This window comes from Conger conger, chromosome 1, assembly GCF_963514075.1.
Source record: "Conger conger chromosome 1, fConCon1.1, whole genome shotgun sequence".
In the NCBI taxonomy this organism is placed as follows: Eukaryota; Metazoa; Chordata; class Actinopteri; order Anguilliformes; family Congridae; genus Conger; species Conger conger.
In genome coordinates this window covers 35886577-35900713 of record NC_083760.1, presented here as the reverse complement: position 1 = coordinate 35900713, position 14137 = coordinate 35886577, and the positions used below count along the sequence as shown (strand labels likewise).

The following is a 14137-nucleotide window of genomic DNA, read 5'->3' as shown; positions in this document are numbered from 1 at the left end:
CGCTAGTAATAACAAAAAAAATCGTATTCTTCTTCCAGCATTTAAAAAGACATTTCAGACTGTTGCTCCTATTTACAGTCCCCTCCAAAAGGTAAATTACATTTTTCTATACACTCAAGACAGTTGAGTTTGAGGTCAAAAGATGTACATGTGATGACATATTCATATTCATATTATTTTTACCTAGATTGGTTAAAGAACTTAGAATATACCAGCTTTTGTATCAGACCACCCAATTTTTGGGAGAGCTAAAGTATTGGCACATGTGACTGACAGGTTCTTGTTGCCCAGATGTGTCCTGTTAGATTGATTGGTCAAAAAATAGTCTACTCTTGGTTTTAGCCTTGGACTTTACCTGTGAAGACTTCATTTGTGTTGCAAAAGATAAACCAACATGAAGACAAGAGACCTGTGTTTAGGAGAAAAGCAAGCCATTTTGAAGCTTAGAAAAGAGGGGAAATCCATCAGAACCATTGCAGAAGCATTGGGGATAGCTTGTATAATGGAATGTCCTAAAGGAACATGGAATGTCCTGAAAAAGAAAGAAACTGCTGGGGTATTAAGCAACAGACATAGAGCAGGTCGCCCAAGGAAAACAGTTGATGACAGAAACATTTTGAGAGCTGTGGAGGAAAAACCCCAAAACATCAGTCAGAGTGCATTTCATCTCTTGAAGAGGATATTGAAGGGAAAACCCCCCTGACACACACAACAACTGAAAGAGGCTGCTCCTGGAAAAGCATCACAAAAGAAGAACAGTTTGGTGATGTCAATGGGTCACCGCTTGATACAGTTATTGTAAGCCAAATATTAAGTACTACTGACTTTAACGTAATTAAATACTCTCTGTTCCAATACTTTTGCTCACCTGAAAATATGAAAAGTGCTAGTGCTATGTCCTAACTAGTTTAACACATCTGGCTGTAATTACCAGGAAATAAAAGCTGGTAAAAAAATTGTGATTTCTTGTCTACTGTTCATCTTTTTATCTCAACCTCAAATTTATTCAGTGTATTGCAAAAACCAAGAAATTGGTCTTGCTGTTCCAATACTTTTTGAAGGGACTGTATGTTATCCTGTTCCCCCTACTGTTTTATTTGTTCTCACTAGTATAGTGCTCTCCATAATGTTTGGGACAAAGACTCACCATTTATTTATTTGCCTCTCTACTTTAGATTTGTAATAAAAAACAAATTACATAAAGTTCACATTGTCAGTTGTCATCCTGAATATAATTGTTTCTCCTCACAGATTTTCCTGTTGTATGGGGTTTGCCCATGAATGCGGTTTGGCGGCAATTAAAAAAAAAAAATTTTTTAAAGAAGCAAAAGACTAGAAAAGAATAATGAGCATTACAAAAATGCACACAATGCAAACATTGGCATTATACAGCCTTGTGCATATGAACTGGAGGACCTGTTTTTCATCCACCTTTGCAATTTAGTGCACAGGTAGTGGGTCAGGAGCTGTAGAGATGTGAAGTACATTGAATGTTTACCTGTCAATTCTGTGACAACTGGAGAGGTGGCACTACTCCGTTCTCCAGTCCTAGCTTTTTAGCAAAGCCACATTGTCTTTCAATCCAGTCTGGCCTCAGAGCTCTTCACAGTACTGAATCTGCCCTACTGTTGGCAGCACCATTTTCCTTTTATTTGACTTGAGTGCTACTTTTGACACGGTTGACCACGATATCCAAATTGACGGGATTATGCATACGGTTAGCATGCACTGCTCTAAAATGGTTTGCCTCTTATCTAAAGAACAGGACCTTCTCAGTTACATTAATATCAAGTGCTCCTTGTTCTCCTCTGCTCCTATCCCAAGTGCCCTAGTCCCCCAGGTTTCAACTTTAGGGCGTATTCTTTTCTGCCTGTACATGTTCCTCCTCGTTTTTATTGTAGAGAAATACAATATTTCTTTCCACAGTTATGCGGACGATATTCAGCTTTACCTGCCTTTAAAAGCAAATAACAAGTGTTCACTTAAGGTTCTGTTCCACTGAAAAAATCTAATTCAGTCAAATATACCTTTTTCTGTTTACTGCTGCAAATGATCCCTCAACTATTCAACTTTCTGGAAAATACCACCTTTGGAATTATTACGCCATGCGTATGGTGAAATTACAATAATTATTTACCTTTCCTATCTTTGGAGTCGAAAGAAACCTGATTTTGGATGATATTACAGGACGCATAGTCATCCTATCATCATGGTTCACATTATAGACTGCTACAAAAATGTTCAAATTTGAAATTTCCGCCATCTTGAATAAGGTATGTAAATGAGCTAATGCTATTTTGTGGGAATTTATCTTTTCAATTGAACTATGTACCTCTAATGATCTGGAACACCAAAGATGCATTAACTGCAACGTCCCTGTGTTCTGAAGACCTTGTTGGCTCAACATGGTCTGAGCACTGCTGTATAAGCCTGCCTGGTTTGTAGTCTCTCATTAGCAACAGCTTTTCTACCACAATGTCACAGTGGAGCACTATTACCATGTCACTGTATGCTGAAATGGATCGTGAATGTGACTCGTACTGTATCAAGTTTTATGAAAACGGAAGGAATTGGACTTTAGTAGTCATGTTTTAGTTATTCGTCTTGAAAGTTGCACTGTTCGGAGCATGGTGAGCTAATTTGGTGTTCGGAACACGGCGAGTTAACAAGCTAACGCTACTTAGCCAGCCACCATTTCTTATTTAGTAGGCTAACTAATGTTGTTACAAACTGCGTTATCACCCCATCTTGTCGGTAAACATTATTTTTTATATTACATTAAGCAGTGTGCATGTAACATTAAACTCATAGCATATGAATGTAATGCTCCATACATTGTAACATTACATGGTTTATTAATCGCCATTGGAATACCGACCTCACTTGTTTATTAATAATGTTAGCTTGATGACATTGATGTGCATCACAACGTGGTCACTTAGCTAACTTCACTAGCTAGCCAAACAGTCAGTAACACAGATACTTCCTTTGTGACATTTTGGGATAAAAGCAAAAAAAAACTTTTTCAGACGGCCAAATACTGGAGGTGATTGCGATGAGGAAGAGAATGTCCTCTCCTTCATGGGCTCTGATCTAAAGAGAGATGGATAGTTTAACGCAGCATGGTAGCAATACTACTTTGCTTGCTTTTCTTTTACTCCAGTGCTCATGAAGGAGAGGACACAGTAATAAGAAAATTAATTAACCAAGTGCCTCATCCTTAAAGTGATCAGTTTGGAACTCTTTATTGTTTTTTGTAGAGTGCAAAAACTGTGATATTATTGAATTAAAATGTATTTTGTTGTTGTTGAAAACACAGCATTCCAGGACTGTACAAGCTGGCCCCTGTCAAAAGATACTTGCCACCGGGCCTAACAACTTTTCTGGGGGAAACCCTGAATTTGGTTGTTAAAAACAACTTTATTCAACTCATAGCCAATGCAAAACCCTTCTTTTTATTAATGAACTTGGAAATAGTTATTCATGCATATACAACCCCTGGCAAAAATTATTGAATCAGCACACTTAGAGAGGATGTTCATCCAGGGTTTTAACTTCATAGCAAATAAACAAATCATAGATCTGACACAATACAATTTTAGTTTAACAGCTGAATATTCTGGCTAGGTTTTATTTATTTTACCTAATATGATATTTTTTTCCAGATCAAGTAGAGGAAAATATGGAATCACTCAATGTTGAGGAAAAAAAATAATGCAATCATCCAAAAAAAAGGAAAAAATCACAATTAGTACTTTGTTGCTCCTCCTCTGGCTTTTATGACAGCCTGAATTCTTTGAGGCATGTACTGCACTAATGAAAAACAATATTCTCCATCAAGCTGGTTCCAACTTTCTCGAATAGCGGTTGACAGATCAGCTTTGCAGGATGGAGCCTTGTCGTGGACCTTTTTTTTAAAAAAACATTTTTTATTTCCACCATAAATTTTCAAATCGAACTAAGATCCGGACTGTTTGCTGGCCATGTCATTGAGTTGATATGCCTTTCATGAAGAAAAGCTTTAACACTCTTCGCTCTGTAGCAAGATGCATTGTCATCCTGAAAAACAACTTCCTCATCACCAAACCTATTTTCTATCGATGGAATGAGAAAAATGTACACCTGTGCATTGACTGTTCAGGTAATGTGGCCATCTCACCTGGTCCTTTACCTGACATGCAACCCCATATCATAAATGACTGGGGAAATTTGCTTATTTTCTTCAGGCAGTTACCTTTGTATGTTTCTTTGGAACAGCACCAGACAAAAGTTCCAGCATCATCGCCTTGGCCAATGCAGATTCGTGATTCATCACTGAATATCACTTTCATCCAATCATCCACACTCCATGATTTCTTCTCTTTAGCCCACTGCAACCTTGTTTTCTTCTGTTTAGGTGTTAGTGCTGGTTTTTGTTTGGCTTTTCTGTTTGTAAATCCCATTTCATTCAGCCGATTTCTTACAGTTCTGTGACAAATATTGACTCCTGTTTCCACCCATTTGTTTTTAATTTGTTTTGTTGTGCATTTTCGAGGCATATTGCTTAGAGTTTTCTAGCCTGACGCTTTGATGTCTTCCGTGGTCTACCTGTATGTTTTCCTTTTATAAGCTTCTCATTTTGCTTATACTTGCACCAAATTTTAGACACAGCTGACTGGGAACAACCAATAACTTTTGCCTTTTATCTTTTTTCCTTCTTGAAGGAGTTTTATAATCCCTTCCATTGTTTCAATAGACAGCTCTGTTCTTGGAGCCATGTTTCCCTTCAATTAGGCAAGTCCAACAGCTCGTTAAGGTCTGCAAACACTCCCTTTTAACTGCAGACTAATTTGCATATTCAGACTTGTGCTGGTATGCATTTTAGAAATACAAATTACGAAGTGATTCCATAATTTTCTCCTCAACATTGAGTGATTCCATAATTTTTCCTCTACTTGATTTGTTCAGCTGTTAAACAAAATTAATTTCATGTCAAATCTGTGATTTGTTTATTTGCTATGAAAAAGCTGGATGAACATCCTCTACACTCACTGAGCACTTTATTAGGAACACTAATACTTATTCATGCAATTATCTAATCAGCCAATCGTTTGACAGCAGTGCAATGCATAAAATCATGCATATACAGATCAGGAGCGTCAGTTAATGTTCACATCAACCATCAGAATGGGGAAAAATGTGATCTAAGTGACTTTGACCGTGGAATGATTGTTGGTGCCAAAGAGGATCTCCTGGGATTTTCATGAACAAGTCTCTAGCGTTTGCAGAGAATGGTGCGAAAAAAAAAAAAAATCCAGTTAACAGCAGTTCTGTGGGCAGAAACGCCCTGTTAATGAGAGGTCAGAGGAGAAAGGTCAAAGCTGACAGGAAGGTGACAGTAATGCAAATGACCACACATTACATCAGTGGTATGCAGAAGAGCTTCTCTGAACACACAACACATCAAACCTCTAAGCAGACACATCAGAAGACTTAAGTAAAAAAAGTCTCATAAATACCTAATAACGTGTATATTAATGACTGTAATTCCCAGACATCCCTCCACCACCTGCAGCTAGTGCAAAATACTGCAAAACTTTTGAACACATTACACCAATTCTCGTTTCTCTGCACAGTTCGTTTTGGACTGATTTTAAAATCTTGTTTGTTTTTAAAGCACTCCATGGTTTAGCTCCCCCTGCCCCCCGCCCCCCACCCCCCACATCTCCAATCTCCTTCACCCATATTCTGTGTTAGGCCGCACAGAGACTGTGGAACAAACTGCCTCTCAATCAAGTCTGCACCATCCATATACATCTTCAAATCCCAGCTCAAATCTCACTTCTCTTCCCTTCATTTTAATGCCACATGGGAACGGTATTTATTGTTGTTTTTGTTGTATGTTTATGTATTATTATTACAGTAAATAATATTTTCCTCGTTTTTTATTTTTTACATGTAATTGGAAATTGTACAGCAATTTGGTTGATGGTAGTCATTTTAAACGTGCTTTATAAATAAATGTGACTTGATTTGACTCATTTTGATAGATAGTTGGTGAAGTCCTTGTGAAAATGGGCACTACAAATATGAACTGTTGGGGGCTATTGCTATAGCTTACCCTAGCTTAGCGGCACAAAAGTGGCAAGACCATCATTTACGTATTACAAGAAGAAAAGATTTCACGGGTCTTAGTATTTCAGTGACGTACATTGCATACATCCATCCCCAACCACTAAAAACTTGGCGTCTAGCAAAGGGGGAAAGCAAACCACCTGTGGCAAAGACTTTTTTATGTTTTTTTTTTTCTTTTCACAAGAATAGAATAAATATTTCTGGGCCATTTTTCAATGCAAAAACCATTAAAACAAAGATAGCAAAGAATTCAGAGATTTCTGTTTCCTGGACCTTTACGCTCCAACTCCATTTACCTGATCACACAGCTCCTCAAAGGTACAGTCCGCGATTGTCCCACATGCTTTGCTCAGTATCAGCTTCCGGCCTTGCACCTTCAGAATCCTTGTTCGAGTGACTATGGGAACATGTTTACCATTAATACTGCTTGAAATGTAATGAAGGAAGTCAGTTAAGTACCTTGCTAGCGAATAGGTACAGAATCAGTGCCCCAAATGGGAATCAAACCTCAATCCATGTGTAAAAAAACCTTTGTACACGGCACTGCCATCTACAGTCTCCTACAAAGGTATTGGAACAGCAAGTAATTCCTTAATACACTGAATACATTTGGGGTTGAGATAAAAACATGAACATGATTTCAGCTTTTATTTCCTGGTATTTATACCTAGATATGTTAAACTACTTAGAACATAGCATCAGACACCCATTTTTCAGATGAGCAAAAGTATTGGAACAGAGTATTTAAGTAAAATAATATAAATAACACTTAATATTTGTTAGCATATCCCTTGCTTGCAATAACTGTATCAAGCCTGTGACCCATTGAAATCATCTGGCGGCCTGTAGCATAGTGGTTAAGGTAAATGACTGGGACACGCAAGGTCGGTGGTTCTAATCCCGGTGTAGCCACGATAAGATCTGCACAGCCGTTGGGCCCTTGAGCAAGGCCCTTAACCCTGTATTGCTCCAGGGGAGGATTGTCTCCTGCTTAGTCTAATCAACTGTATGTCACTCTGGATAAGAGCGTCTGGCAAAAATGCCAATAACCTGCATTTCTTCCTTTGTGACACTTTTCCAGGCTTTCACTGTAGCCTCTTTCAGTTGTTGTTAGTTTTGGGGGGGGTTTCCCTTCAATCTCCTCTTGATGCATGCTGTTGATTAACTTGGCCAGTCTAAAACATTCCCGTTTTTCTCAGTAATGAAGTCCTTTGTCCTTGTGCTGGTTGTGTGTTTTGGGTCATTGTCTTGCTGCATGATGAAGTTCCTGCTAATTTCTCCGTAAGTTGGCAGAAAGAATGTTTTTGTAGACTTCTGAATTAATCTTGCTGCTAAAATCACACCATGAATAAAGATTAGTGAGCCCACTCCAAAAGCAGCCATGCATGCCCAAGCCATAATACTTCCTCTACCATGCTTCACAGTTGAGCTTGTATATTTTTTGGATCATGAGCAGATCCCTTCTTTCTCTGCACTTTGGCCTTTCCATCACTTTGGTAGAGGTTAATCTTAGTCTCAACAGTCCTTTCAGAACTTTTGTGGCTCATCTCTGTACTTCGTACTCTGCAAATTGTAATCTTGCTTCAGATACTTACTACCGATGAGTGGTTTGCATCTTGTGGTATAGCCTCTATATTGCTGCTCTAGTAATCTCCTTCAAACTGTTAATTGAGATACCTTCAGCACTGCCCTATGGAGATTGTTTATGATGTCACTGACTGATGTTTTGGGATTTTTCTTCACAGCGATCTTCAAGGTCTCGTGGCTCAGTACACCAGCGGTTTCTTTCTTTCTCAGGACATTCCAAGTTGTTGTACAAGCTATCCCCAATGCTTGTGCAATGGCTCGATTCCCCTCTTTTCTCAGCTTCAAAATGGCTTGCTTTTCTCCCAAAGACAGCCCTCTGGTCTTCATTTTGGTTTATCATTTCTAACACAAATGCAGTCTTCACAGGTAAAACCCAAGGCTAAAACCAAGAGTAGACATTCAGAACTATATATTCTTTAATCAATCAAACAGGACACAGCTGGGCAACAAGCAACAGCTGTTAGTCACATGTTACAATACGTTTTCTCGCCTAAAAGTTAGGTGGTCTGATACAAAAGGTGATATTTTCTAAGTTTTTTAACAAATCTAGATTCAAATACTAGGAAATAAAAGCAGAAATTCTGATCTGACATCTCATCTAAAATCTTCTGACCTTGCAAAAAGAAATTGACCTTGCTGTTCCAATACTTTTGGAGGGGATTGTATATGGAGATCAGGTCTGGGATCTATTACATTTTAAATAAAAACTTAAATTATACTATTTCCATTAAAACCAGAAGTGGGGAACTGATTATCAATTATAATGATGAGAATGTACTCAGTGACCATGTTATTAGGCTATATTTTAGACTTATTGGTTAACTGCCGCTGTAGCTCATCCACTTCAAGGTTCAACATGTTGTGTTGTTCTGCATACTACTGTTGTAACGTGTGGTTATTTGACCTACTGTTGCCTTCCTGACAGTTTGAACCAGTCTGGCCATTGTCCTTTAACCTCTCATTAACAAGTCATTTTCGCAAACATACTGCCGGTCATTGGATTCTTTTAGTTTTTCACAACATTCTCTGTAAACTTGATTAGATATTTGTAAGCTCTAGTCGATATTTTTATATTAGATATCTAACTGGTGTAATATGGAGCTGGTGGACAGGTCTACCTAATAAAGTGGTCACTGAGTGTACTCAAACAAAGGAATTGGAATTCTAAATTGAATTGAGTTCAACTGGAATTGTAAAAAAATGCCACCTTTGGAACTGGACCAGAATTTAGACATTATGAATTTGAGCGGAATTATTGGAATTCAGAACTGACCCCAACCGTAATTGGAGGTGTTCTAAAAGGAAACAAATGTACGCACTGTCATTTTGTTTCTGAGCCATGTCATCAAATAGCTTATCCAAGGTAGCCTCCACATCAGCCTCACTTGTACTGCAGAGGAGAGAAAAAAGAAAAAAGAAAACAAACGTGAAAATAATTATCGAGTTAAAGAGCACCTTGAGGTGGATCGGACTAGGCTGCCTGGACCAGCTAAGCTTACTGCTCATCTTAAGAGGAAACTCAACTACAGCATTAAACAAAAACAAAAAATCAAAACAACTGCAACATATTTCACCTGAAAAACAGGTATTTTTGTTGAATAAGCCATAACCTAAACTGAACTGTGCAGGTCTGACAAATTCTTAAAACAGCTCGCTTGAGAGTCAGTTGGTTCAGCTGCAAGAGCAACAATTGTGCTCCTCCAGAGTTTTGTGTACTTGTTTGCTTACATTTTTGTGATCGTATTCTTTTTTCAGCCACTTCTCCCCAATTTGGAATGTCCAATTGTATACATCAACCTTCACTTTCGAGTTATGAGTGCAAACAAGGACATGCTCTCCTCTGAAGCCTGTCACTACTGCTTCTTATCACACATGCCAGGCGTGTTAGTAGCATTGTGAATCACTTGCCTGGTTGGGCAAGTTGATGCTTCAAATGGTGTTAATTTTCTGGGACAATACATTCATGGAATAACTTGCAGTCAATATCTTAAGTGTTTCCCCTGAACACTCCCACAACATGCATTAAAATGAACAAACTTGTATCTAGTTTTGACCTTGCAAAATCAAACCAATCCCATGATTTTCCCAGGATTTAAAATATCTCCATAATATATATATATCAGTCTTCCGCTGGTTGAGCACACCTTCGGAGGGTAGAGCTAGACCAGTGGAAGACATGTGGAGGTTACATGTGTGTTCAGTGGTTATAGTTCCAACCGTCTAACTTCTCCAAAAACAACGTTTCTCGTGTTATTGGAGAGTTGGTTGACACACATCTGTTCAGTGCTGCTTTCAACCATACACTGCAACATTTCACAGTCCCTAACATGGACATTGAAAATAAGGATTTGTTTTCATACAGGTAGTACAGTTTCCCAGCTGCAGGTAGTTGTCTTTTACGGTAATCAATCCCAGAGTCCAGCCTCAGGGTTTGGCAATATTTCTGAAAGTGGAAAAAAAGGGACTGTGTGTTACCTATAATGTTTATTTAGCATTTTGTGAAATGATCTTGAAATTTCCTGAATAATAATAATAAACATGATTAATAAAAAAAGACATCAAAGGGATGACCCTGGTTTTTCACAGTAGCTCAATTAGTAAAGGTGTTTGGTATGTACACTAAAGTTAAAAATTTCTACTTAGTGAGTGGGATATACCTTAAAGCAACTCGAAATAGGGATTACAGTAAATCCTCAAATTGTGTCCGGGATTCTATTTCAAGCCGGGCCTTGGATAATAGCCGGGGGCATGGTCGATTCGAACAAATAAAGGCCGGCCCCCAAATACAAGCCAGGGTAATATTGCCTACCAGTCGGGCTATCAGTCCATGAGCACTAGAAGACATTGTTTCGATTTAACTCAATGAAATAAAAGAGCTCTTCTTAATATTTTATATTGTTGGTTGGTTTAATACTGTTGCCAGTGAAAAGTCGTTGTCCTACACCATGGGTCTCCAACACGTTGCTCTCAGGCTACCAGTCGCTTGCCGCCCCCTTCTGAGTAGCTTGCCAAAGGCTGAAGCAGTATACATTTAAACACAATTGTTGCCGCGAGGCATTCCAGCCTACGAATTTAATAAAAAGTAAATCAGGCAAAATTAAAAATTAACTCAATTCAACTTGGCTACGCAATACGGTTTCCATGTATTTATAGCACAGCGCACGTTCAATGAATGAATGAAAGCGGCTGCCTTGGCTCGCAGTAAACAGACGGGTGGAAATCTTTCAACTACATAAAACTTAACAATGAACCATCAAATACCCCCCAGATTTCAGTGCCCATCAGTCCCAACATTTAGCAATTGAATCAAACAGCCCAAAAGTCAATTAAATCCCAAACCAAGGCGAAAATGTTTTGATAGCCTACCGGTATGCTGCTCCAAACGAAACGCATGTCTCACAATAAAACGCACGTTAGGAAAAAAAGATCCTTAACTTGCTGTTATCTACGCTAATTTGTTATTGTTCATGAAGGCGTGTCTGGCAAGTTGGTATTTTATGAAGACGCATCTGTTTTGGCTTTCATTACTGGTTTAGCTACTCAAGTTGCGTTTCTCAACGGTTACAGGAAGTGTTGAACAGTGTTGGCCCACTTTAAGTGTAGCCTTTTACTTTATTTCTAAGAATAAAATTCTACAACAGAAGCCTAATAAGAAATAAAGGCCTGCCTCGAATACAAGCCTGCCCCAAATAAAGGCCTGTGCTTTGTGCAGCCTAAGTAAATAAAAGACCCCGGACACAATTTGAGGATTTACGGTACATGGGTTAGCACTACATAAAGGTCTGCTGCAACTTTACCTTTAGCACGGCGATGAATGGTACAAAGTTGGACCGCTGCAATCCATTTTTGTACAGATCTGAAAGAGGAGACATGCCTTAGTTTTGTCGTAATGCCCTGAAATAACGCCCCCAAGACCCATTCCACTCCCAAATTGCAACAGCAGGAGAGTGGCTGCTCAACAGCACAAATCTGAAAGCCATGCACAGGTCTCACCATCAGGGGGGCGGTTGGATGTTGCCACCACTACCACCCCATTCAGAAAGAGGTTTTCAAAGAGTTGCTTTAGTATCATGGCATCTGCAATGTCTGTGACCTACGAGGACAGCAAATAAAAAAATTTTGGCCAACTGGACAAAACGGTGGTGACTGCCAACTACACTGCTTATGAATTAATCCAAAGGCGTGCATTGCTGAAGGACATGAAATGCTTTAGACATTTTCAGAACGTGAAGCTTGATTGTGAACTGCTGGCTGTTCCGACTACCCACTAACCTGGAACTCATCGAAGCACAGGAGGGAGGCCTCTTCACTGATCTCCACAGCAACGGGCGCAATTGGGTCATAGGATTTGGCCATTTTCCCTGCTCTTCGCTTGGGTAGGCTCTGTTTTAGGCGGTGTATTCCTAAAGGAGAGCCACAGTTGGAAGGAATCAAGTTTGGAGACTGCTTTCAGAATTATTTCTCAGGAATACTACAGTTAAGATTTCCTTACCTCTGAGTAGTTAACTCTTATGTTGTGTGCCAGGTAAAATGACCCATTTAAAATTTTTGCTGGACCCGTAGGGACTGGGCAAGAATGTGAGTAACTGACTTGCCTTGTTGAAACGTGCATACCTGAGATGGCTTACACAGTATGTACAAAGATACAGACAACTGTAAAGTAACAAGATGACAGAGCAAACGGCTATGCAGAGTCGGCATCCATGCAGTAAAAAATATTAGTGTCTCAATTAAAATTTGAACACTGCAAGACTATAGCATGGTTTTCTTCAAGAAAAGGTGGCATTTGTTTCCAGTAGCCCACAGGTAGCTCGGCCCGACAATCATTTGATGTTTTGGAGATGTTTTCCTGCCAGTGGTCCAGGGGCACCAGTTAAGATGGCACAATGAATTCAACATAGCACCAGGAAACTGTATTATTTTTTTATCTTATAGCTCTTTTTGTGCATATTTATCAATGGTGTCAATAATTCTGGAGCCCACTGTAGATTTAACTTTTTTTTCATGGGAAAGCTGTTTTAGCCGGGGTTTTTTTCTGTGTTTACTATAGGGCCATTCCATGTAAAATGAAGTGCATCGCAACTTGTGTGGTGGTAGGCAATGATGAGGAATAGAAAATTCCCCATTATTAATCCGCGGGTGTCACTGTGGTTGTAAAAAATTAAGATTATAATAATTCCAGTTGACAAGAACACCAGGAGGTGCAAAGAGGTACAGTTGTCCATGTCAGCCTTTTTGAAAATTCAATTTAATTGGCAAGTGGTAAATTTAGCAAATGTTTTCGTGACTTAACAAAAAAAAAAAATCTGGACAACAAATTAGAGGCAGGCTACATTATGGGGTTATTGTCTGAAAAATAATTATAATAATAAACCTCACACAAAAAAAAATTAGATCAACCAACATTTCTTAACTTGCTAAATAATTGGTTAAGAAATAAGAATTGTTTCACGAATAGGCCTCTGTTGTTGCGCTCACAATCTCCACCAAACAGACAAACAAACGTAATAAAACATTTAAATTTTCGATACTCCTTATTACTGTAGCCCCTTAGATGCCTCTTGGAATAATGCAGATGCTTCATTCCCTCAATTAAATAGGCTAGTAGAGAATTTTTCACTTACTTCGCCCAGTTATTAAAGGGTATTTTTATAGGCTACATTTTGTTTTCACCAGGCTAATTGGAGTAGTATATATAGCCCCCCATATATAATGTTTTGGACAAATCTTAAAATATGTTTTGTACATGGTTGCATATCTTTTGCATGCTATAATGTCTCTGACCCCTTAACCAGATGATCAAGGTTGTTGTACAGTAACATTTTCAAAGTATCTCAATAGGATTTGGGGTATGGGATGAGATTCAGATGTAAATGATACAGTATGGAACACTTTTGCAAACATACCAAACTAGCCTCAAGCACCACGCTGCCACAAGATACATGCAGTAGATACTTCAAGGGTTGTTTCATCTCAATCATTTTTCAAACGTTTTAATCACAAAGTAGCCTATGCTTAAAAATATGCTGTTATCTAGCACATTTTCACATAACCAACATTTGTTAAAATCTTCACACTGCAGATCTTTGTCTTAAGGGCGGCCTAACGAAGTGGTTAAGGTTCATGACTAGGACCTGCAAGGTCGGTGGTTGCCCACCGGTGTAGCCACAATAAGATCCACATAGCCGTTAGGCCCTTAACCCTGCATTGCTCCACAGAAGGATCGACCCCTGTCCCTGTCCCCAGTCTAATCAACTGTAAGTCACTTTGGATAAAAGTGTCAGCCACATGACATTTTTAAGGGCATTCAAAAATATTTGACAATTTAACAACGTAGAATAATCATTTTTCATATTTTGTCGCATATCCTTTGCATGCAATGACTGCTTGAAGGCCTGTACTGCAGCCATCTTCAGTTCCTGCTTGTTTCAGGGGC

At 38.9% G+C, this 14137-nt stretch overlaps 1 protein-coding gene across 4 annotated transcripts in view; it reads right to left on the bottom strand.

Annotated features, from left to right (window-relative positions):
* afg1la (AFG1 like ATPase a) overlaps positions 1 to 14137 on the bottom strand; it is a 41349-nt gene that overhangs the window by 4869 nt on the left and 22343 nt on the right. For all 4 annotated transcript variants that reach the window (XM_061258484.1, XM_061258501.1, XM_061258477.1 and 1 more), the window contains 6 exons: positions 11974 to 12104; positions 11695 to 11794; positions 11499 to 11557; positions 10062 to 10144; positions 9021 to 9091; positions 6411 to 6511 (listed from right to left, as the gene is read on the bottom strand). In XM_061258484.1, coding sequence (XP_061114468.1) covers positions 6411 to 6511; positions 9021 to 9091; positions 10062 to 10144; positions 11499 to 11557; positions 11695 to 11794; positions 11974 to 12104 — 545 coding nt within the window. The remainder of the gene's footprint in view (positions 1 to 6410; positions 6512 to 9020; positions 9092 to 10061; positions 10145 to 11498; positions 11558 to 11694; positions 11795 to 11973; positions 12105 to 14137) is intronic.